Genomic DNA, 23087 nt, shown 5'->3' with positions numbered 1-23087 from the left:
TTTATATTTTTACCATCCTACAAAAACATAAGGTTTTTAAAATTGACTAAAAGAAGACGTTTTTCTTATGTCTTCTGACAAACTGTTCCATAACATTGCAGCAGTTATATTTAAACGATTGTTTTCCAAAAGATGTAGTTTTGTTTTTTGGAATAGTTATGATGCAAATGTTATGAACAAAGATGAATATAACAGCTTCAAAAAGACCAAATACAGAATGTTTTGTGCTCAAAGCCCTTCCTCAGCCAATAACAAAAACAATAATAACATATTCATATATACATCATATGTTTCTGTATATATTTGATTGAAATCATTATCAAAGATATTCTTTCTTCAGTACTTCCACCTCCTTACGCTCCACAACTTGAAGTCAATGAAAAGCAGATCATCAATAACGAAAAGATCATAGCTGATTTTGGCTCCACTGTCAGGGTTCAATGTCGAGTTGAAGGTGGTGATCCAGTTGTCAGTAGCATCTCGATTAAGTGCACGGGGATGCAAACTACAACAGTTCCGGGGACTCAAGCCATAACAACCTTTCAAGCCACCTCAGACAAAGATGGAACAACGTGCGTCTGCTCCGCAACGCATGTCAGTGGAAACTATGACAAAACAACGTCTGTCAGGCTTGGCGTAATAACTCGTAGGTATCCGGGGGATTGTTTGTTTTTGTTTTTGTTTTTTTTAAGTTTTATTTTAGGGGGGGGGTTGTTGGGTGTTTTTTTTTTTTTTGTTTGTCTTTTTATGTAATGCAATAAATTCAATTTACTACAATTTTATTGGGATTTTTGTCTTTGTGTCTGGTTTTAGAAAAGGGCAAAAAATAACCTTAGTCTCAGGACAGTGCAGCACAACAAAGTGAGCAATGCGAGTAGCCATTTTCTGTGATGTAATTCTCCTGATAGTACAACGACTTGTCATCCCAAGCACCACCTTCAATTTAGTGCTATATCAGTTATAGATAGAATGCGCTTGGCCAAGAAGTTCACAACATTGCCATCCGGAAGTATAACGGACCAACACACAAACTCTGTGTAACCATGAACTTTTATAGTCTGGTTAATACAGTTTAGTGAGAACAACTCACAAACGCGGATGGCAAAAACAATAACAAAGGCCTGAGTGACGTCATCTGCATACTATCTATAGATATGGGCCATAATGCCCCTCTAATCATTTTTATTATCAGCTGTCTTCAAGAATTTATATCCCCCAACTGCCCCCCCCCCCCAACCCCCTGACATCCTTTATTATTGAGACTTCTGGAATTTATCCACTTTTACCTCCCCCCCCCCCTCCAACACGCCTCTATTGTGTGGTATTATAGTCTAGTGGGATGACACTTCAAAGGTTTGCATTCCTTTCTGAACGGCGGATAGTTGAGTCTTTAGAAAATGCTCTTTACACATATTATTTCACCGTTCTCGAGTGTAATTTGATTACATGGCACTAAACAGCATTGTCTCAGTCTGGGAAAAAGTGTGTTAAGGTCTAACATGCGTCATAACTCGTCCTACATGCTACTACAACTGTTGGCTAGGGACCCCTTGTGGAGTGCTTTAAGCATATTTAGTGGATATTGCTGTTGTTGGGTTTTTGTGTTGTTTTTTGGGGTTTTTTGTTGTTTTTTTGTCTAAATTTTTTTTGGTTTTTGTTACTCAGAATGTTCACATGTCTTATTTTGGTAATTTTGATAATACAGTGCAGTATGCATTCCCAGTCCTCTTATTCCTCATTTTTATAGATTCCTCGTACAAATCTTAATATCTGAAATTTATACATTTCCATATTTTCTTTGTACAAATTTCTCGAATTACTAGTTTTCACAGATTTCTTTTCTTAAATATTTAGTCTGAGCAAGGATGTAGCAATGACTATCACGCACAAATCTTTGGGCCTCTTTTTCGCTCACGAAGTGCCGAATTCGCGTCAAAATATGGGACAAAGCCGTTTCGTATATGCTATTTTAAAAAATTAATTACGGCGCTGTTTATTGATGAATATGACTGAAAGTTGGCACACAGTTAGAAAAAAGGTCATTTTAGATTATGTCAAGCGACGAAACTCGTGCGATTACCAGAAGACCGTTAAAACTAGATTTTTACTCTGGAGTAAAATATTTCTAAAACTACCGGGCGTGGAGGTTTTGTCGCTGACAAGGTAATACATGAACATTTCTTCTTTTTTGTTGTAAAATTTCATATGAATATGACGAGTACTTTTCCCGTATTTTACAAAACACCATCCTAATTTGCTCTTCAAGTGTCAATCTTTTAATCCACTTATTACGCAAGATACAACCAAAGGTCGAAAAAAAATGCCGAAAAAGCGTCCCATATTTTTGCGTTTTTTTCCTGTTTGTGGGTCATCCAAATAAATGACACCTTTGAAACTGCATAACTTGTTTATTTTTGAATGGATTTTCAAAATTCAAAAACATTTTTACTCAGTGGAGATAGGGCTTTGGTTTTAGACAAAAATTTTCCTCAAAAAGAGAAAAAAACATTTTTCATAGTCATTGCTAAAGGATGAGGAATATGTGCTGCACTGTAGTTGACTCTGTTCAAATATAAGGGAGTGCTTCTTCATCTTCTTTATCCTTCCATGAGATATCATTACAGTGTCCTAAATGATAATATTTTTTCAGATACCACAATTTTTTTCACTTTCTTTATCTGTTTTTTCCACATTATCAGATATACAAAAGAACCAACTATATATATATGATTTTGTTTTTCTTGTAATATTTCTCAGCCAAAGCAACTATAATTTGTATCAATACCTGTTTCTAATTTCATTTTTTTTCCAGCTACTCCACCAGATGATTCTCCAATGGTTGAAGTGAATGGAAATCAAGTTGTCAACAATGCAAGGTTCACAGCTGACCTTGACTCCTTTGTGAATGTTCACTGCGTAGTTGAGGGTGGCACTCCCGCTGTTAATAGCGTCTCAATTCATTGCACGGGGATGACAAGTACCACACTGATAGGGACTCAAGCGACCAAATTCTTTCAAGCCACCATTGACAAATACGGGACAAAATGTATTTGCTCCGCAGATCACGATAGTGGAAATTACGTCAAAACAACATCTTTCATACTTGATGTTTTCATTTGTAAATATCTGTTTTTAAATATTTTTTAATGCAAATGATACAATTCTCATTAAAGAAATATTAATCTTTCTGGGCTACTTCATAAGAAATCCAAAAAGCCGTAGCAATAGCTGATCTCAACAGTGAAGCAGAGCTAAAATAGCAGTATGAGCCATTGCTAAAAACCAGATACCAAAGGGATGGTCCAAAGCATAGTGAATCATCGTGATAACTATGAGAATCACTAATATCTATACTTTTGAAAACATATTGTTCATACCTGCCTACTTTTAGGGATCGTCCGTAATTATTACAGAAATTAGGTAACAATTTCGGACATACGGAAATGGAAGAAATATTACGGATTTTGATTTCACAGCAATTTGGTCGTAGTGTTGGAGAAATTTATTTTTTTTCTTTTAAGTTCCCGTAGTTATCAAAAAAGAAAATGTTCCCTTAAAGTTATAAAGTCTACTGCTCAGTTCACGCCCATGATAGCTTAGTCGATTGCCAGCTCGTAATGGTGGAGGTCAACAACATTTATTTTACGTATAGAAGGTTGTAGATACGCAGTATTTTTTAAAAAAATTATTGGTGTTGTTGTTGTTTATTGGTGCAGTATTACTAAAATGATACCATTTATTACTGATGAATTTTGTGTTGGCTACTGATTTTGAAATGTTCAAGTAGACAGGTATGATTGTTATTGAATGTGTTGAATTGGCAGACTTTGGACTAAATTGGGTTTTTTTTTTTAATCTGAAGGTGACATCCTTTTACATGGAAGTATCTTGCAGTGTTTTCCTTCTTACTGCTGAAAATTCGGCCTTGACCTTGACCTAGACCATATTATAAACAATTGTGAACAATCTTCATTTCATGGATTGCTCTAAACTTTAATTTTTGATTTTATGTGGTCTATAATGTCTTTTAATTCAAAAGGGGGATTTACTCCATTTCTAAGCGCAATTTTTCCAGAATTGACACATTCTTTGTTAAAATTTTCACCACAAAAATGGTGTCAGTGCAGTGTAGTTGCTGATTGCTTTACCGAAGAAATTCATTGTTCTGTAATGATATAAATGTTTTTGGTAGGAAAAGCCTTTAGAATGTTAAGAATTATCATGTTGGGCTATTGTCAGTAAACATGCATAGGGGAATTGCGATGTAACACAATTTCCCAAATGTGACTTTGAACTGTGTTTGAGACACTTATAAAGTAGAGAATAAACTGATTTATAAAAAAGTACCCATGTATTTTATTTTTTTCCCCAGTAATAGACATAGGTTCGGAAATGACCTTTCAATTATCCTAAAGGGAACATTTTGTGATAATTTGCCCTTAAGCTCATTTCCCTTCAAAAAGATTTAAATGTAAAGTTGGGGTTTTTTTTGGTTACCTTTAGATTTAGTTTGTCAAGGGAAAGCAATTAGCAAATAAATCCTTTCATATACATTTTATTTTTTACACATCACATTTTTTACACTTAAGTCCGACACCCTTCACATAACTGTAGCAAACTCATGTGCAGCTAAAAATGATTTTCTGTTTTTTGGGGGTTTTTTTAGATTCCTCTGAGAGAGATTGAGTGACATATAATTTTCTGTTGACCTCATATTCTTATCAATCAACATCGTTGTCGGCAGCTGAGTAAAACGCAGGAGAAGGTAATCTCCAATTTGACAAGTTTCCAAATTAGTTTAATATATTTGGTCTTAATCATGCCAAATAGTTTTGTTCTACATAAACAGTTCACTTGCTTTTGGCATTAAAAGTGAAAAAGGGAGCTCTTTTTGTCACAGTTGTAAGCATTATGTAAAAAAATTAAATATCCATGTCCATATTTATTTCTTTTTCCAGCCACTCCACCATCAAATTCTCCAAGAGTTGGAGTAAATGGAAAGGAAATCTTCAACAATGAAAAGGTCATAGCTACCATCGACTCCTCTGTGCAAGTTCATTGTCAAGTTGAAGGTGGTAATCCAGCTGTCAGTAGCGTATCAATTCAGTGCACAGATATGGCAATTACAACAGTGAAGTTGACTGAAGCAACGAAGATTTTTCAAGCTACCTCAGATCAAGATGACACTCAATGCGTTTGCTCTGCAGAGCATGAAAGTGGAGACTACGTGAAAACAACATCATTTACACTTGATGTTATAAGTCGTGAGTATCTGTTTGAAAATGATGTGAATAATGAATTCATTTAGGGATATTTGTCTTTATTTTTGGCAATCTCTTATTAAGATCAAAGTAGGCTCAGTGGTTACCGGTCACTATACATCGTTTAATGAATAATATGAGCAATGTCATAACTTGAAACGGCTGTACTTCCTTTTTGAAATGGTTAAAAATGTTAGTTATCACAGCAAACGATTAGCTTTAGGTTGTTGGGAAAAGCAAGTGGGCCCCAACTCTTGTGTGTCATCGTTTTGTAAATATCTTGTTTTTTGTGTTACTTCGATATACTCAAAATCTATTTTAACAAACTAACATGCAGTTAAAAGTGCATTTCAGATACTGCATTAAGTATTTTTTTAAATCTAAATTCCAGTTCATTCCATTGTCCCACCAGTCCAAATTATTGCTGTCCACCAGAAATAAAAGGAGAGGTGACTCAAGTTTGACAAATGTGTAAACCATTCTCTATAACATAATCAACAGATAGATTTTAAACCAATCAAAACAAGGGAAACACGTTCAACGTCCTGACCTGTTTATTGGTTTCTGACAAAGCAAGCTGGCTGTTTAGAATCACCCATTATGAAACGTGTTTGTCATCAAAAAAATCAACAAAAGTCCACATGACATCTTAAACTGCAACAGTTGTAACCGGTTAAAAGATGTATGACTTTTTCCTTATTAGGAGTTGACTTTTTCCTTATTAAGAGTTGGATTGACAAGCCTCGTAACAAGCATTGGATCAGGGCGAAATCAACATGACATTGACATGCTTTTCTTTTTAAAAATTTGTACTCTTTGCTGGCTCAAGGACAGAGATGGATACTTCACTTTTGTTTTAGCTTTTTGTATCGTTTCCTCCACCCTCTGTCAAAGGAAAAATTCCCTTTTCTGTAGTTGCAATCTGTACACACGGATCTTCCCGTCTGCAAAGAATTGCATCACGGAATGTTGTGAAGGTCTTCTAGAGAAAGTGATCATTGCGATAAACTCATATAGAGAAATTTCATTTTAACACAATTCCGTATCATGTATAAATAGATTAGGTCAATCAATATCATCTGTCATAATATTTGATTTATATTATAATCACTCACAGTGTTGAATAGGCAAACTTTTAGTTCTCTACCTGCTCCGCGGTCAAGAGGTCATTCACTCCATCAAATTCCCGACCAGTGCAACGGGTTATCTCCCGTGATACTTAACAGATTTGTTACTGATATATGGTTAAATTACAATCGCTTTTGCACAGCAACAGTCGATTTTACCAATTTAAACAAATTGGCAACTCATTGAGAAAACTTTAATCTGTATTTTGGTACCAAACACTCTATCATTAGAATTACTGTCTTTGAGATATTTTGCATTTAGATATCAGCACAATTTCGATTATAGTTTGTTAAATTTAATTTATTGATTGCATTATTATAAGCAAACAAAACAATAGAAACTCTCAAAACTGGCTCTAACTGATGGAGGAATAAAGTAACCTTTCATTCATTCCAATTTGTTACACTTTGATCATTGCTGGTTCAGAGGCATATGGATTCCGGTCAAGATGTTTTCATCACACAAGTTATATTCAACAGGTGCTCAAATGTGTTTAGCTTAATATTATATGAACACAATTATATCGGCTTTTAGCTCCACTAGTTACAAACGTGGTCAATAAAGAACAATAGAATAAAGTCCGAGTCGTTTCACATTTCAGTTGTATATATTTGAAATTTACTTCCCAGGTTAAAATATTGTTTCAGTTCTTTGTGGGTATAAAAGAAACCTGTATAGTTTGTAATTATTATGATGCAATGATCAATAGAGAGAGAGAGAGAGAGAGAGAGATGGTCCGACCCGATGGATGGACTGATCGTCTGATGAAGAGGACAGATGAGGGTATGGATGAATATATGGATGGATCGAAAAATAGATGTTTGTCTTCTTCTTCTTTTTCTTCTTCTTCTTCTTCTTCTTCTTCTTCTTCTTCTTCTTCTTCTTCTTCTTCTTCTTCTTCTTCTTCTTCTTCTTCTTCTTCTTCTTCTTCTTCTTCTTCTTCTTCTATAAGAATTAATCCAAATAAACGAAAGAATCAGCATAAAGATTTAACACAAACAGGAGCGAAGATAAGCAGCTTTCCGTGTCAAGCATGAGATACACATCCTTCAAAAGGGTAGGAATTGTTCTCTTCCTTTCATTTTACAACTAACTCAGACCTGGGCCCTCATATAATTGGGATTTTTTTTTTGGTAGCATAAAATAAGGACCTCGTTATAAATAAGTAGGGGAAAGTAACATATTTGACTAGTCAATTGACGTGTCATATCTGTGTTGTGTCCATTTTTTGTCCTGTTGTGTCTATTTTTGCGTGTTCAAAAAGTTCCGAAAATTTTTTCACCAACCATTTACAGGCCTGAAAATGGTAAATGGAACCAAAAAATAAAGTGACACTATTAATAACCACCAAAACAAAATATACAACAATGTTAATACCACCAATACTTACATTAATAATAATAATAATAATAATAATAATAATAATAAAAATTATTATTATTATTATAGCAGAAGCACAACAGCAATACTATCTAGTATTGTTTTTATAAATGAATAAGCTCATTTTGTTGACAGTAAAGAAGATGGAGAATTATATCAATGATGATTCTGTTTCAGATAATAAAACTATTGAAAAGCATCTTCATCTTTCAAACGCCTTCCACTCATCAAAGAATTATACCTCCTATTATTTCTTCTATATAATTTTTAAAATTTTGTTCATGTGATACAGTTATTGCATCTGTCTTATTCTGATAAAGTTTATAGTAGATGATCACGTAACAATATGATAGAACATTTTATTTATTAATTGTGACTCTCAGTCTCTAAACGGTATTATGTCGGGATGATTCAGACTCAGAAAAGTGAATTTAGAAATAAAATGATGAGTTAGATTTATTTTGAAATGCAACAAACAACAGAAAAATGCAAGTTCCATATTGATAGTAGGCTGCTAGAAGCTGTGGAGTGTAAAAAGTAATAAACAAAAATGAATATGACAGCTTCAAAAAAGAACAAAGTACCAAACACAGAACGTTTCGGGCTCAAAACCCTTCATAAGACAATAACAAAAAACATTAAAGACGTAAATACATTACTAAATTTCAGATCGATGACAGACATTTCTCGTATTTGATATTTTGTTCTTTTTTAAGCTGTTTCATTTTTGTTTATAACTTTCATATTGGAGACTATGTACTAAATTTCCAGCACCTAGGTCATCCTAAAATAATATCCGCTCTGATATAGTGGGTCACATTTTAGTTTTAGGTACCATGATTTTGACAACCTTCTAAAACAGTTTTTCTGGGTTGGATTCCTGACCTCCCATTGTGGGCGGGGAGGGACTTACTGTGTCTTCAATCCTCCTCCATCTGTTTTCCAACATGCTTTCTGTCTTTGTCTTGCGATGAGATTACTTGGTTTTGTCCTGGCCCTGGCCAGATACCCTAGCTGGGAGGGAAACAGTCAACTGTATAGTTAATTTTGGGAGATGATATTTTTTGTCTTGTAAATCATCTCTCTGTTATGCACTGTAATACGTTTTGTTTACATATTCTATATGATATGTAAACATTTGAATGTATCTCTCTTAGTGGGGACCTGTGCTTGTGTCTGGATGAGACTTTAAGGTGATCTCAAACTAAGTACTTTGATAGTGTGCTCTTGGAATCTACATCTGTTTCCTACTTGAACCAATTCACCTTTGTCTTACCTTTTCTAGGGTGGTTTAATTGTAATTCTATAATTTTTTACTATCCCATTTACTTCCTTTTTACTGGCACAAATATGACATTAATGTGTTGCAAGCACCCTAAACCCCTTAAAAACAAACAAAAACAAAACAGTGTTTTAAGCTGTTACAAACCTCTTACTCTTAGAAATAATTATAGATATAGATATTTTAGTGTCCGTTCCTTTACCCATACTTGGCCCCTTGTGTGGAATAACCTGCACAGAAACAAAATCTATTGATAGTTTTAAATCATTGTTAGAGTACTACCTTTTTATCATTACATTTTCATGATGTTGATACGATATTACATACACTGCTGTTGTTGATATCATTGTGGTATACGTTTTATATATATCTATTTATAACGTGCATTGAGCATCACACAGTGATGAAAATGCGTGATATAAATGCCATGTATTGTTATTATTATTATTATTATTATTATTATTATTATTATTATTATTATTATTATTATTATTATTATTATTATTATTATTATTATTATTATTATTATTATTATTATTATTATTATTATTTATTTTATTTTTTCACCTTTTTGATTTAAAAAAAAACTTGTACAGTTTACAGGAGAACTGACGACGCAAATGTCTTTCTTGTGCAGATAAAAGTCCTTATGATTATGTTTTTGGTTTTCAATGTGCTTTTAGGATTATTATAACTTTTGTATAGCAGAGCAATAAAAATGCATTATAAATCCACACTCCAACAAACAAAAATTAGCACAATATAAATAGCACAACTCATCACCAAAATTAGTAACTGCTAGTTAACCATAAACAAACACACAAGCTACTGACCCCGCCTTCTTCATATTAGTCTGTGCTCATTGATCGATATGCAGGAGCATTGGAACTGACATATCGACTAAAAATGTGAGAAGTTGTCATTTATAATATATAATACTCAAAATAATAATCAAAATTCCTTAAAGACTCTAGTGTCTGCTTTTGTTTTTACTCGTTTAGACTATTGTAATTCACTCCTGTCTAATTCCCCAGGTTTCTTACTTTTTAAGAAGAAATAAGAGAGAACACTGACTCCAATGCTTTTGACTTTACACTGGCTTCCCATTAGGGCCAGGGTGCTCTTTAAGGTTGAAGTCATGTGTTTTAAATGTTTTCACGGAAGTGCCTCTGCTTATCTCGATGATCTTGTCGAACCATACGTTCCGCCCTGTGCATTGAGATCAGGTGATCACCGTCTGCTTAAAGAGCCAAAACAGGGTAAAAACCTCTCTGGCAGATCCTTTAGTCACTTTGCACCGACTGTCTGGAACAATCTCCCCTTATCTCTTCGTGACGTGATTTCATTATTATTATTATTATTATTATTATTATTAATAATAATATATAGTGGGCAGCGTGGCTCAGCGGTTCAGTCTTTGCTTCCTACCCGAAAGGTATTGAGTTTGATCACCTGCTGCTGCACTGAGTGGCCTTGAGTAAGTCACCTCGCCCTAGCTCAATTTGCAGTGCTGCACTGCGGTCAACGCCTGGGTTACTCCAGTCTTCCCTTGGAAAAGACCCTAGAGACAAATTTCCCCTAAGGGACGAACATAAGGAATTTTATTTATTTATTTATTTTCATTATGCTCTAATCTAAATCATCACCCCTAGTAACTGCAAAACTAGGAAGGACCTACCAATACTTATAAATATATATATATATATATATATATATATATATATATTATAGGCATTTGATATAGCGAATGTGTGAAAAAATATAGAAGTTGAAATAGAATTATACTTGAAGTATTTCATGAATAGCTCCTTTTAACAAAAAGTTGAGCACTATGGTGGGATAATGGCTTGAAATAAAATCCAATAAAAATAACCAAAAATTTATTATATCAATTTTCAACAGAAACTCCACAAAATGCCCCAGAAATGACAGTCAACAGTGTAACTGTTGATAATGATCAAACATTATTTGCAACCCTCAACGAATCGTGAACGTACAATGCAGTGTTAAAGGCGGTAATCCAGCTGTCAGTAGTGTCACAATTGAATGCACTGGAGGTACAAGCACAACTGAGGACGGACATATGTGATAAAAACATTGTTGTCAGTCAAACATGAACTCTGCAAAATGCGTTTGTTCTGCCATACATTCGTCAGGGAGCTACAAGAAGACAACTGCATTTTTTATCAGCTTCAGCGGTAAATATAGAGTAACACAATCACGATTCATCAGTAACGATATGGACTCAAAAAAATGTGTTTGTTCTGCCTTACATTTGTCAGGGACCTACGATAAAACAACTGCGTTTTCAATCAGTTTCATTGGTATAAAATATATAGATAGTAGAAAATATCCTCTCTCTCTCTCTCTCTCTCTCTCTCTCTCTCTCTCTCTCTCTCTCTCTCTCTCTCTCTCTCTCTCTCTCTCTCTCTCTCTCTCTCTCTCTCTCTCTCCGTCTCTCTCCCTCTCTCTCATAAACATACGCATATATAGTCTGTGTTTTTTTGTTTTTGCTTAGTTGCTATAATTAATAAGATGTGTATGAAAATCTTCTTGGGTTATTTGTTTGTTTTTTTTTTCTCTTTTATTCATTTCAATAATTCAATTTTTATTCAGAAATTTGACTGTTATTACAGTACGTTTGTCAGGTTTTTCAATCTACATCTTTTTTATACAAGCCAAATTTGATAAATATCTAGTTTTAGATAGGAACAAGTTTTTAATCTGCAATACATATGCGAATATACTTTATTTTATGTGGTTTGTGTAAGCTATGGTATCTCTATCACTATTTCCTACCCTGTTCCTTCCGTGACATGCTCTTATTATAAGTGTTCATTTTTACTTCATCAAATTATTTTATCCACACAAGTTGTCACTAATATGAATTAACAAAGGTTTATAACGTTTTGACAACGTCCATTAACTTCTATGTCTACCTTTACTTTACTTTACATTAGTAACAAATTAGGAAGCAGTTACTGTTGTAAGTTAAAAATCTGAAAACGTGCACGTCAGATAGTAGGTCTGAGGTTCATACCCTGTCGAGGTGTGTTGAGTTTTTAGGATAATTATAATAATAGTTTCATACCTTCCAGATGTTTACTATTTACTGTTGGATAAACCAACCTGTATTTCAAGTGAGGAGGTGAGTAATTAACTATAACCAACTTATGGTCACTATGGTGGGATAATGGCTTGAAATAAAATCCAATAAAAATAACCAAAATTTATTATATCAATTTTCAACAGAACTCCCCACAAAATGCCCCAGAAATGACGGTCAACAGTGTAACTGTTGATAATGATCAAACATTATTTGCAACCCTCGACGAATCGCTGAACGTACAATGCAGTGTTAAAGGCGTAATCCAGCTGTCAGTAGTGTCACAATTGAATGCACTGGAGGTACAAGCACAACTGAGGACGGACATATGTATGAAAAACATTGTTGTCAGTCAAGACATGAACCTGCAAAATGCGTTTGTTCTGCCATACATTCGTCAGGGAGCTACAAGAAGACAACTGCATTTTTTATCAGCTTCAGCGGTAAATAAGAGTAACACAAACATTCAAACGCATTCATCAGTAACGATATGGACTCAAAAAAATGTGTTGTTCTGCCTACATTTGTCAGGGACCTACGATAAAACAACTGCGTTTTCAATCAGTTTCATTGGTATAAAATATATAGATAGTAGAAAATATCCTCTCTCTTTCTTTCTTTCTTTCTATCTCTCTCTCTCTCTCTCTCTCTCTCTCTCTCTCTCTCTCTCTCTCTCTCTCTCTCTCCTCTCTCTCTCCTCTCTTCTCTTCTCTCTCTCTCCCCTCTCTCCTCATAAACATACGCATATATAGTCTGTGTTTTTTTGTTTTTTGCTTAGTTGCTATAATTAATAAGATGTGTATGAAAATCTTCTTTGGGTTATTTGTTTGTTTTTTTTTTTTTATTCATTTCAATAATTCAATTTTTATTCAGAAATTTGACTGTTATTACAGTACAGTTTGTCATGTTTTCAATCTACATCTTTTTTATACAAGCCAAATTTGATAAATATCTAGTTTTAGATAGGAACAAGTTTTTTAATCTGCAATACATATGCAAATATACTTTATTTTATGTGGTTTGTGTAAGCTATGTATCTCTATCACTATTTCCTACCCTGTTCCTTCCGTGACATGCTCTTATTATAAGTGTTCATTTTTACTTCATCAAATTATTTTTATCCACACAAGTTGTCACTAATATGAATTAACAAAGGTTTATAACGTTTTGACAACGTCCATTAACTTCTATGTCTACCTTTACTTTACTTTACATTAGTAACAAATTAGGAAGCAGTTACTGTTGTAAGTTAAAAATCTGAAAACGTGCACGTCAGATAGTAGGTCTGAGGTTCAATTCCCTGTCGAGGTGTGTTGAGTTTTTTGGATAATTATAATAATAGTTTCATACCTTCCAGATGTTTACTTATTTACTGTTGGATAAACCAACCTGTATTTCAAGTGAGGAGGTGAGTAATTAACTATAACCAACTTATGGTCACTATGGTGGGATAATGGCTTGAAATAAAATCCAATAAAAATAACCAAAAATTTATTATATCAATTTTCAACAGAAACTCCACAAAATGCCCCAGAAATGACAGTCAACAGTGTAACTGTTGATAAATGATCAAACATTATTTGCAACCCTCGACGAATCGCTGAACGTACAATGCAGTGTTAAAGGCGGTAATCCAGCTGTCAGTAGTGTCACAATTGAATGCACTGGAGGTACAAGCACAACTGAGGACGGGACATATGTGATGAAAAACATTGTTGTCAGTCAAGACATGAACTCTGCAAAATGCGTTTGTTCTGCCATACATTCGTCAGGGAGCTACAAGAAGACAACTGCATTTTTTATCAGCTTCAGCGGTAAATATAGAGTAACACAAACATTCAAACGCATTCATCAGTAACGATATGGACTCAAAAAAATGTGTTTGTTCTGCCTTACATTTGTCAGGGACCTACGATAAAACAACTGCGTTTTCAAGCAGTTTCATTGGTATAAAATATATAGATAGTAGAAAATATCCTCTCTCTTTCTTTCTTTCTTTCTCTCTCTCTCTCTCTCTCTCTCTCTCTCTCTCTCTCTCTCTCTCTCTCTCTCTCTCTCTCTCTCTCTCTCTCTCTCTCTACGTCTCTCTCTCCCTCTCTCTCATAAACATACGCATATATAGTCTGTGTTTTTTTGTTTTTTGCTTAGTTGCTATAATTAATAAGATGTGTATGAAAATCTTCTTTGGGTTATTTGTTTGTTTTGTTTTTTCTCTTTTATTCATTTCAATAATTCAATTTTTATTCAGAAATTTGACTGTTATTACAGTACAGTTTGTCAGGTTTTTTCAATCTACATCTTTTTTATACAAGCCAAATTTGATAAATATCTAGTTTTAGATAGGAACAAGTTTTTAAATCTGCAATACATATGCGAATATACTTTATTTTATGTGGTTTGTGTAAGCTATGGTATCTCTATCACTATTTCCTACCCTGTTCCTTCCGTGACATGCTCTTATTATAAGTGTTCATTTTTACTTCATCAAATTATTTTATCCACACAAGTTGTCACTAATATGAATTAACAAAGGTTTATAACGTTTTGACAACGTCCATTAACTTCTATGTCTACCTTTACTTTACTTTACATTAGTAACAAATTAGGAAGCAGTTACTGTTGTAAGTTAAAAATCTGAAAACGTGCACGTCAGATAGTAGGTCTGAGGTTCAATACCCTGTCGAGGTGTGTTGAGTTTTTAGGATAATTATAATAATAGTTTCATACCTTCCAGATGTTTACTTATTTACTGTTGGATAAAACCAACCTGTATTTCAAGTGAGGAGGTGAGTAATTAACTATAACCAACTTATGGTCACTATGGTGGGATAATGGCTTGAAATAAAATCCAATAAAAATAACCAAAAATTTATTATATCAATTTTCAACAGGAACTCCTCCACAAAATGCCCCAGAAATGACAGTCAACAGTGTAACTGTTGATAATGATCAAACATTATATGCAACCCCCGACGAATCGCTGAACGTACAATGCAGTGTTAAAGGCGGTAATCCAGCTGTCAGTAGTGTCACAATTGAATGTACTGGAGGTACAAGCACAACTGAGGACGGGACATCTGTGACGAAAACCATTGTTGTCAGTCAAGACATGAACTCCGCAAAATGCGTTTGTTCTGCCATACATTCGTCAGGGAGCTACAAGAAGACAACTGCATTTTTTATCAGCTTCAGTGGTAAATATAGAGTAACACAAACATTCAAACCCATTCATATAAAACTCTTATTTATTATACTCATGAAGGTTCCAATAGCTCAGTTGGTAGAGCACTCACTTTACACGCAAAAGGCTCAAGATTGATCCCAAATGCAGTCGAGATTTTTTTTTTTCTGATTCCCCTGTCTACTCAATCTATCAGAAAGTACTTTGTGATAAACTAGCATTCTATCCAAAGGATAGCAAGGAATTGCTATTGTCCGTTTCACGCCATTGAAACCTAATAAACTCCGGCTCCATGGGCCTGATGGCACTGAAGGACTATTCTATTTGCTACTATTGTTCTTTATAAAATTTTATCTTAGTAAAGATTTCTAACCACATCAACCTATGACATCGGAGAATTGACTTAAAACCCATCACTTTACTGAGGCATATTATTTGTTATTGATTTTTTGTTAATGAAAGTTATTGTATTCAAATGTCGTAACTTCTATTGTCCGTCTAATGTAGTATTGTTCACAGCTAGCGCCTTTTCTAATGACTACCTTGTTGGGAGTCATTCTGTATCCAACTGTCATCCTGTACACATGTATCTTATGTTAATGTTTAATAAATGTTATTGAACTTGGCCTGGAGGAAGATGATGCTATGAACCGAGATGCATTGAGATGTGGCATTCATTATGGCAACCCTGCAAAATGCAGGATAAGCTGAAAGAAGAAGAAGAAGAAATGTTGTTACAATTTGGTTTGTTGATTCTGAAAGTGCGTGGGGCAAGCATTTATGATACCATTATGGCGAGGGGACCATGGCGCAATAGTAATGCTCATCATTATTATTATTATTTCAGCAAGGCATTTGAAACAGTACTGACCCAATAATAAAATGGATTGGATTAAATATTAGTTTAATAAATGATCTATCTCTTTCCTGAAAGGCAGAAAACAAAGAATGATTATAGACAGCATCCTCAACATCAAATCATACTCCGTTGATTGAATATGATGTTCCACAAGGAATTATACACTAGGGCACCTCAACTCTTTTTATGTCGCTTACATGTTGTCCCAAAAGCAGTAACATCACAAGTCAGATTATTTGTAGGCGATTGCTTTTTGTATCAAGCATAAACCAATTGAACTTGAGAAATGAGCATCAACGTTAGGAATGAATTTAATGTTACAAAAATGCCACCACATAGTCAAATCTTGTAGAAAGACATTTTATTATGAATGCAACGACAAACTTGACAGACAAATAATATTACAGATAACAGAAAATTCATACCTTGCATCACGAGTAATGACTTGAAATGACATCATCATCTAGTTAAGACAGCTAAAATACAAACAGCATTCATGGATTCATTTGACGTGATTTACACCATTGCAAAACCAAACTGAGAGAAATAGCAAATATAACTCGGTTCTTAAATACACTAGACACGCTTGTACAGTTTGGGATCCACACTTACAAAAGGACATTTATAACATTGACAAATTCAACAGAGTGATAACATTGAAAATGTCAGGGAAGAGCTGCAAGATTTTCAGTGTTGATCCAAAAAGCAATGTCAAAATATGTTGAGAATAACCACGAGACAAACGCCTATTATTTTTTCAATAAGTTATGCTCAAGCTTGTTATGGTCCAGACTAAAAAAAAAAAATTTCAATCTCAGACAACAGAGACACTGGCTGTCAAGCAAGTAGATAACAACAATAAATGTAGACACCGACTAACACTCTCAGACCATACATAAACAATCCATGGCTTGAACATACTGCCAAACATAGTAATATAATATATATATATAGATATATACCAAATGAGAGTTTTATAGATCACTGCCAATAACCCAGTATTAAAAAGGAATGTTGTGCAGTGGTAATTGCCTAATAATCCACCTTTGGTGACAATATTACTGGGTTATTAGCCGGAAAGGGCTAGGTGGCAAAGACCGTTTGGCGAAGAGATAGAAGGGGGGGGGGGGGGGGGGTATATTGACAAATTGAAGGGACAGAAAAATAAAAAATTTGCTCATTGATCTCTGGATAAGGATCAAATAGTTTATCTTCCTCCTTTCCTCTTCCTGACAAGTGGCAACTGTTGACTAAGCACGCCCCCCCCCCCCCCCTCCTTTGCATATCTTTGTGACAATTAATCTGACAGATATACGATGCAAGACTCTGTTGACAAAGATGTAAAAGAGTTTATTAGAGAATAATGGAAACTGCCTGAAGCCTGGAATCGTAAAAGTACTAACAACAATGTGGAAATGGATAGGCTTCATATGGAAGCTGTACAGACAATAGATTTTTGAAGTGCAAACCTTTCATCGGCAAAATAATAAACTTTTAGGATTTTCAGTTTGCGCCCGAAATGTCTATTGTTTGTTCTGTTTCCATCCGAAGCCTTTCCATTTTCACATTTACAATAAAAGGTTATCTTGTAGAGTGGTCTGATTTGTTTGCTAATTTTGACTGCATTTTCAGATGTTAATTTTTATTCATCTATTTATTTTGTCTCGTCATCGACTGTAATATTGAGCTAATCCATTGTTCCATTGTTATTTTGATTTTTACACAAATAAATAGGCTACTTAAATGTTTAATCTTATCCGAACCAGCGACCACCTGTTTATTCAAATTGAAAAGTTTTGAGGATCTGTCATCAGAGTCAACTTTATCATTGTTTATCAAATGTGATCTTTTTTCTCCCAGGCTCAAACCCAGCTAGAATAATCAAATACAACATTGATTCTAAGGAACAAAACATTCAAGTCAAAGTCAGGGAGAGCATAGAATTTGTCTGCGAAGCCCGTGGAAGCCCTGCACCAACTGTGTCGATTAAAAATACTTTGTATGGAATTGACCTGACAGGCACAGTGACATCATCATCGTTAGACAACTTCAGTCGCAAAATCATTGTGTCAAAAACAATGGATTGCAAAGACTCCGGTACTTACATATGTGTTGCTGACAATGGATCAATTGACGAGAGGAAATTCACAGTTTTAGTACAGTGTAAGTATCTGGTACTTTAAATCACACCTATAAGGCACATGAATAGGAGTTTATCCTGGTCTCTGCAGTGTAAAATGAATAGCAGCAATTGTGTGCTACTTTTGGATAGGACAATGGTTTTTTGCAAATTAATTTCATCAAAAGAGACCGGCTGACTTGGTGTTTTTGAAGCGAGTGCTTTGCCAACTAAACTTATCATCATAGTCATCACCATCATCATCTTTATTATTACTGTTTTATTTGACATTTATCCAAAGGATAAAAAAATAATTATTTGGTATCATTATAAATGACTATGTTCCTCTTCTTTTTTATTCTAAATTCTTGACAATTTAGGCCCACCCGTTCTCAAAGACAGCCTAACACCAACCCTTCCACCAGTACAAATAACAGGCATGGGTGAATTTCAGGCCACAATCAACGTGATAAGCCACCCAGCGGTCCATAGCGTAAGGCTGGAAAAATTCAGAAGAAGCTCGAGTGGCGAAAGTTCCATGCTACTTAAACAATTTAAAAAGAATGAATACATTGCAGAGGCAAAATATAACGATGGTCTAAACGAGGTGACCGTCCGCGTGATTGACTTAGAGCCTTCTGAAAGTAATTTCTACAGTCTCGGCCTCATCAATGGAATGGAACCTATTTTGAACATCACCTTTAACTCATCTATTGTTCTAGGTTTGACTCGTTTCATGTTACTTTTATTTGGTAGTGGTGGTGTTGATGGATGGAACTGATGTCGGTGATGGTAATGGGTTTTATTTCTTCTTGTTGTTGATGGTGGTGTTGTAGTAGTAATATTGTAAAAATAATAATAATAATAATAATATTAATAACAATAATAATAATAATAATAATTATTATAGTATAGTAGTATTTTTGTTGTAGTAGTAGTAGTAGTGGTAGTAGTATTGGTGGTGGTAGAAGTTGCAGAAGCAGCCATAGCAGTTAGAGTAGTAATAGTATTAATAATAGTTATGCAGTTTTGTCGTCAAGTATTATGATATGCGTCTTGTGACCTATAGGTCCCAGGATGGAACCTCCTTTGGGCAGTGCAGAATTTAATCCTTGGAAAAGACTTTTTTCCTCTGTTTTCTCATCATATTCAGATGTAAAATGAGTACACGGCCGGTAACAGCATTTATTCTTTTTATACAAATAAAAAAGGTAAGAGTGCCTCACAGGTATCATTTTACCAGCCTTATGCCAAGGCACACCAACAATGTGGGTCTCAAATGGCAATTTTGTACCAGTTTGGGAAATTAAAAGCAGTCCATCAGAGCCGTTAACCCCATAGAGCCGGAGTTTTTCCCGGTTTCTATTGCTTGAAGCGGACGATACCAATGCTTGCTACCCTTTACTACCACTTTTCATCAGATCTAACAGACCGAGCTACCCAATCACTCCTGGATAGTCAGGGGGTTGGAAAATAAATCTTGAGTTCCCCTGGAATCGATCTCTATCCATTTGCATGTGAAGCAAGTGCTCTACAAACTGGGGAAATAAATGAATTATTATTAGACGCATTGAGTATGGTAAATATCAAATGAAATACACAATATAATTCTCCAATTTCAATTTATGTTATTATTTAAAACGGTATGACTTGATGTGGGAAATGGTGTCAATTCAATAATCGTATTAATAATATTTTAAAATCTTTCACCAGATGATCCAAGTACTAAGCCGACACGCTTACAGCACTCAACAGGGGTTCATCTCTATGTGGTTTCAGCAATAGCTGGGATTGCTTTGGCACTCATGTCCGTTTGGACAATTATATACTTCATAAGAATTTCACCAAGTGAGAAGTAGTAGTAGTAGTAGTTAGTTAGTTAGTTAGTTAGTAGTAGTAGTAGTTAGGTAGGTAGGTAGGTAGTTAGTTAGTTAGTGTAGTGGTAGAAGTAGTAGTGGTAGAAAATAGTACTAGTACTGTCATCTGCATTTTTCAGCCTGGCAATGCGCCGCAAATATCAGGGCGATCCGCAAATTTTGGCAAATTTCCCAAAAGTGGCAAATCGTGGCAAATTTTGGGAAAATTGGCAAATCGCGTGGCAAATTTTGGGAAAAAAAGAAAGAAGCGAAAACAAAATAACGAGAGAAAAAAGTGCGAAACTTGAGAAATGTTGCAGCTTTGGCTGGGACCAAACCAAGGGAAGCTACTCTCTACGGATAATGATCCTTTAAAATCTTTGTAACAACGCTAATCACAGTCATTTCATTTCTCAAGTCCTTAAATGTCATATATTGTCTTTTATATAATTTTTTTCTGTATCGCGTGTTAATTTTTACTGAAACGCTTAGTTTTCCTCCGCAAATTTTTGGGCAAATTTCTTGGCAAATTTCGGGGGTTTTTTGGGCAAATTTTGGCAAATTTTAGGTCCCAATTTGGCAAAAAATGCAGATGACAGGTAGTAGTAGTAGAAGTAATAATAGTAGTAGTAGTAGTTGAAGTAAAATAGTAGTAGAAGTACATATTAGTAGTAGTAGTAGTAGTTGAAGTAATAATAGTAGTAGAAGTACATATTAGTAGTAGTAGTAGTAGTTGAAGTAATAATAGTAGTAGAAGTACATATTAGTAGTAGTAGTAGTTGAAGTAATAATAGTAGTAGAAGTACATATTAGTAGTAGTAGTTGAAGTAATAATAGTAGTAGAAGTACATATTAGTAGTAGTAGTAGTAGTAGTAGTTGAAGTAATAATAGTAGTATAAGTACATATTAGTTGTAGTAGTAGTAGTAGTTGAAGTAATAATAGTAGTAGAAGTACATATTAGTAGTAGTAGTAGTAGTAGTTGAAGTAATAATAGTAGTAGAAGTACATATTAGTAGTAGTAGTAGTAGTAGTAGTTGAAGTAATAATAGTAGTAGAAGTACATATTAGTAGTAGAAGTAGTAGTTGAAGTAATAATAGTAGTAGAAGTACATATTAGTAGTAGTAGTAGTTGAAGTAATAATAGTAGTAGAAGTACATATTAGTAGTAGTAGTAGTAGTAGTTGAAGTAATAATAGTAGTAGAAGTACATATTAGTAGTAGTAGTAGTAGTAGTTGAAGTAATAATAGTAGTAGTAGTAGTTGAAGTAATAATAGTAGTAGAAGTACATATTAGTAGTAGTAGTGGTAGTAGTTGAAGTAATAATAGTAGTAGAAGTACATATTAGTAGTAGTAGTAGTAGTTGAAGTAATAATAGTAGTAGAAGTACATATTAGTAGTAGTAGTAGTAGTTGAAGTAATAATAGTAGTAGAAGTACATATTAGTAGTAGTAGTAGTAGTAGTAGTAGTAGTTGAAGTAATAATAGTAGTAGAAGTACATATTAGTAGTAGTTGAAGTAATAATAGTAGTAGAAGTACATATTAGTAGTAGTAGTAGTAGTTGAAGTAATAATAGTAGTAGAAGTACATATTAGTAGTAGTAGTAGTAGTAGTTGAAGTAATAATAGTAGTAGAAGTACATATTAGTAGTAGTAGTAGTAGTCGTAGTCAATGTGCTCCATGAATAGCCGGATGGCTCTTGATGTGAACTGACACTGAAGTTTCACTGGAGGTTAGCACATTAGAGGACTTTACTTTTTAAAACATTTCCTTTTATACCCAAAAAGAGGAAACAACTATAAATGACAAGGGATATGTTCTCACAATATAGGTAACAAATATAATTAGGCTAACATAAAAGAATAGGGACTTTAAGGGGATATAATTTATAACAAACTAATTCAATGAAAATGTTATGTGATTATGATTATCTTCCTTTGATCATTCATACAATAAGTCTATGTAAAAGTCAATCATTTAGTTTTAGTTAGTAGTAGAGTAGTAGTTAGTAGTAGTAGTAGATAGTAGTAGTAGTAGTAGTAGTAGTAGTAGTAGTAGTTAGTAGTAGTAGTGTAGTAGTAGTAGTAGTATGTAGTAGTAGAGTAGTAGTAGTAGTTAGTAGTAGTATAGTAGTAATAGTAGTAGTAGTAGTAGTAGTAGTAGTGTAGTAGTGGTTGTAGTAGTAGTGTAGTATATAAGTAGTAGTAAGTAGTAGTAGTGTAGTGTGGTAGTAGTTGAGAAGTAGTGACAATAATAATAGTAGTAATAGTGTGGTGGTGAGGTACTTTACTAATGTAAAGTGAAGTTATAATAGTATGTTATTAAGGTTGTCAAACTCGAGTTGCAAATAAAAAAACTTATTTGTATGGGGTTTTTTTTCTTGTTTTTGTCCTTTTTTTTCTTTTTTTTTTTTAGGGGGGGGGGGGGGGGGGTTATGGCTAGTTTTGTTTTTTGTTTTTTTTTTTGGGGGGGGGGGTTGTTTTTTGTTTTTTCTTTTGTATTTCTGTTTTGTTTGTTTGGGAGGGGGAGATTTCGGTGTTTTTTTAAGTTAGTATTATTAATATTTTTCCAGAATGCAATGTGGTGAGGTATAATGCACCAAAAAGACCAAATGTACTAAGGATCAACGTAGTCAGTCCGTTGCCAATCACACCGATGCCGGCAGTGAGTCATATCTATCTATCTGTATAACTATTCAGAGACCCATTCTATTTATCTATCTATCTTCCTATCTATCTTTAGCTATCCATCAATCTATCCATCTGTCTGTCTGTCTGTCTGTCTGTCTGCCTATATATCTATCTGAATCTATCTGAGTCATATCTATCTATCTATATAACTTGTTCTGAATATTTACAGATAGATAGAAATTTCCATAACTACACAAATTCGACAAGAGACATCCAATGAGAAT

General features: G+C 34.2%; 2 protein-coding genes across 2 annotated transcripts in view; both read left to right on the top strand.

Annotated features, from left to right (window-relative positions):
- Positions 1–11084, top strand: part of LOC144956730 (uncharacterized) — a 72573-nt gene extending 61489 nt beyond the window's left edge. The window contains exons 20-23 of the mRNA XM_078887409.1: positions 341–646; positions 2813–3118; positions 4959–5264; positions 10954–11084. Coding sequence (XP_078743535.1) covers positions 341–646; positions 2813–3118; positions 4959–5264; positions 10954–11042 — 1007 coding nt within the window. The 3' untranslated portion in view covers positions 11043–11084. The remainder of the gene's footprint in view (positions 1–340; positions 647–2812; positions 3119–4958; positions 5265–10953) is intronic.
- LOC144956731 (uncharacterized) lies at positions 10954–22879 on the top strand. Its single transcript, XM_078887410.1, has 8 exons — positions 10954–11249; positions 12304–12600; positions 13671–13971; positions 15049–15351; positions 18058–18360; positions 18697–19038; positions 20030–20164; positions 22746–22879. The coding sequence occupies exons 3-8, from the start codon at positions 13860–13862 to the stop codon at positions 22862–22864; spliced, it is 1314 nt and encodes a 437-aa protein (XP_078743536.1). The 5' UTR covers positions 10954–11249; positions 12304–12600; positions 13671–13859; the 3' UTR covers positions 22865–22879.
- The last annotated feature ends 208 nt before the right edge of the window (positions 22880–23087 follow it).

This window comes from Berghia stephanieae, chromosome 11, assembly GCF_034508935.2.
Source record: "Berghia stephanieae isolate SIO BIC M18660-M18661 chromosome 11, UCSD_Bste_1.3, whole genome shotgun sequence".
Classification (NCBI taxonomy): Eukaryota; Metazoa; Mollusca; class Gastropoda; order Nudibranchia; family Aeolidiidae; genus Berghia; species Berghia stephanieae.
The sequence above is the reverse complement of the archived record's forward strand: the minus strand, read 5'-3'. Positions and strand labels throughout refer to the sequence as shown.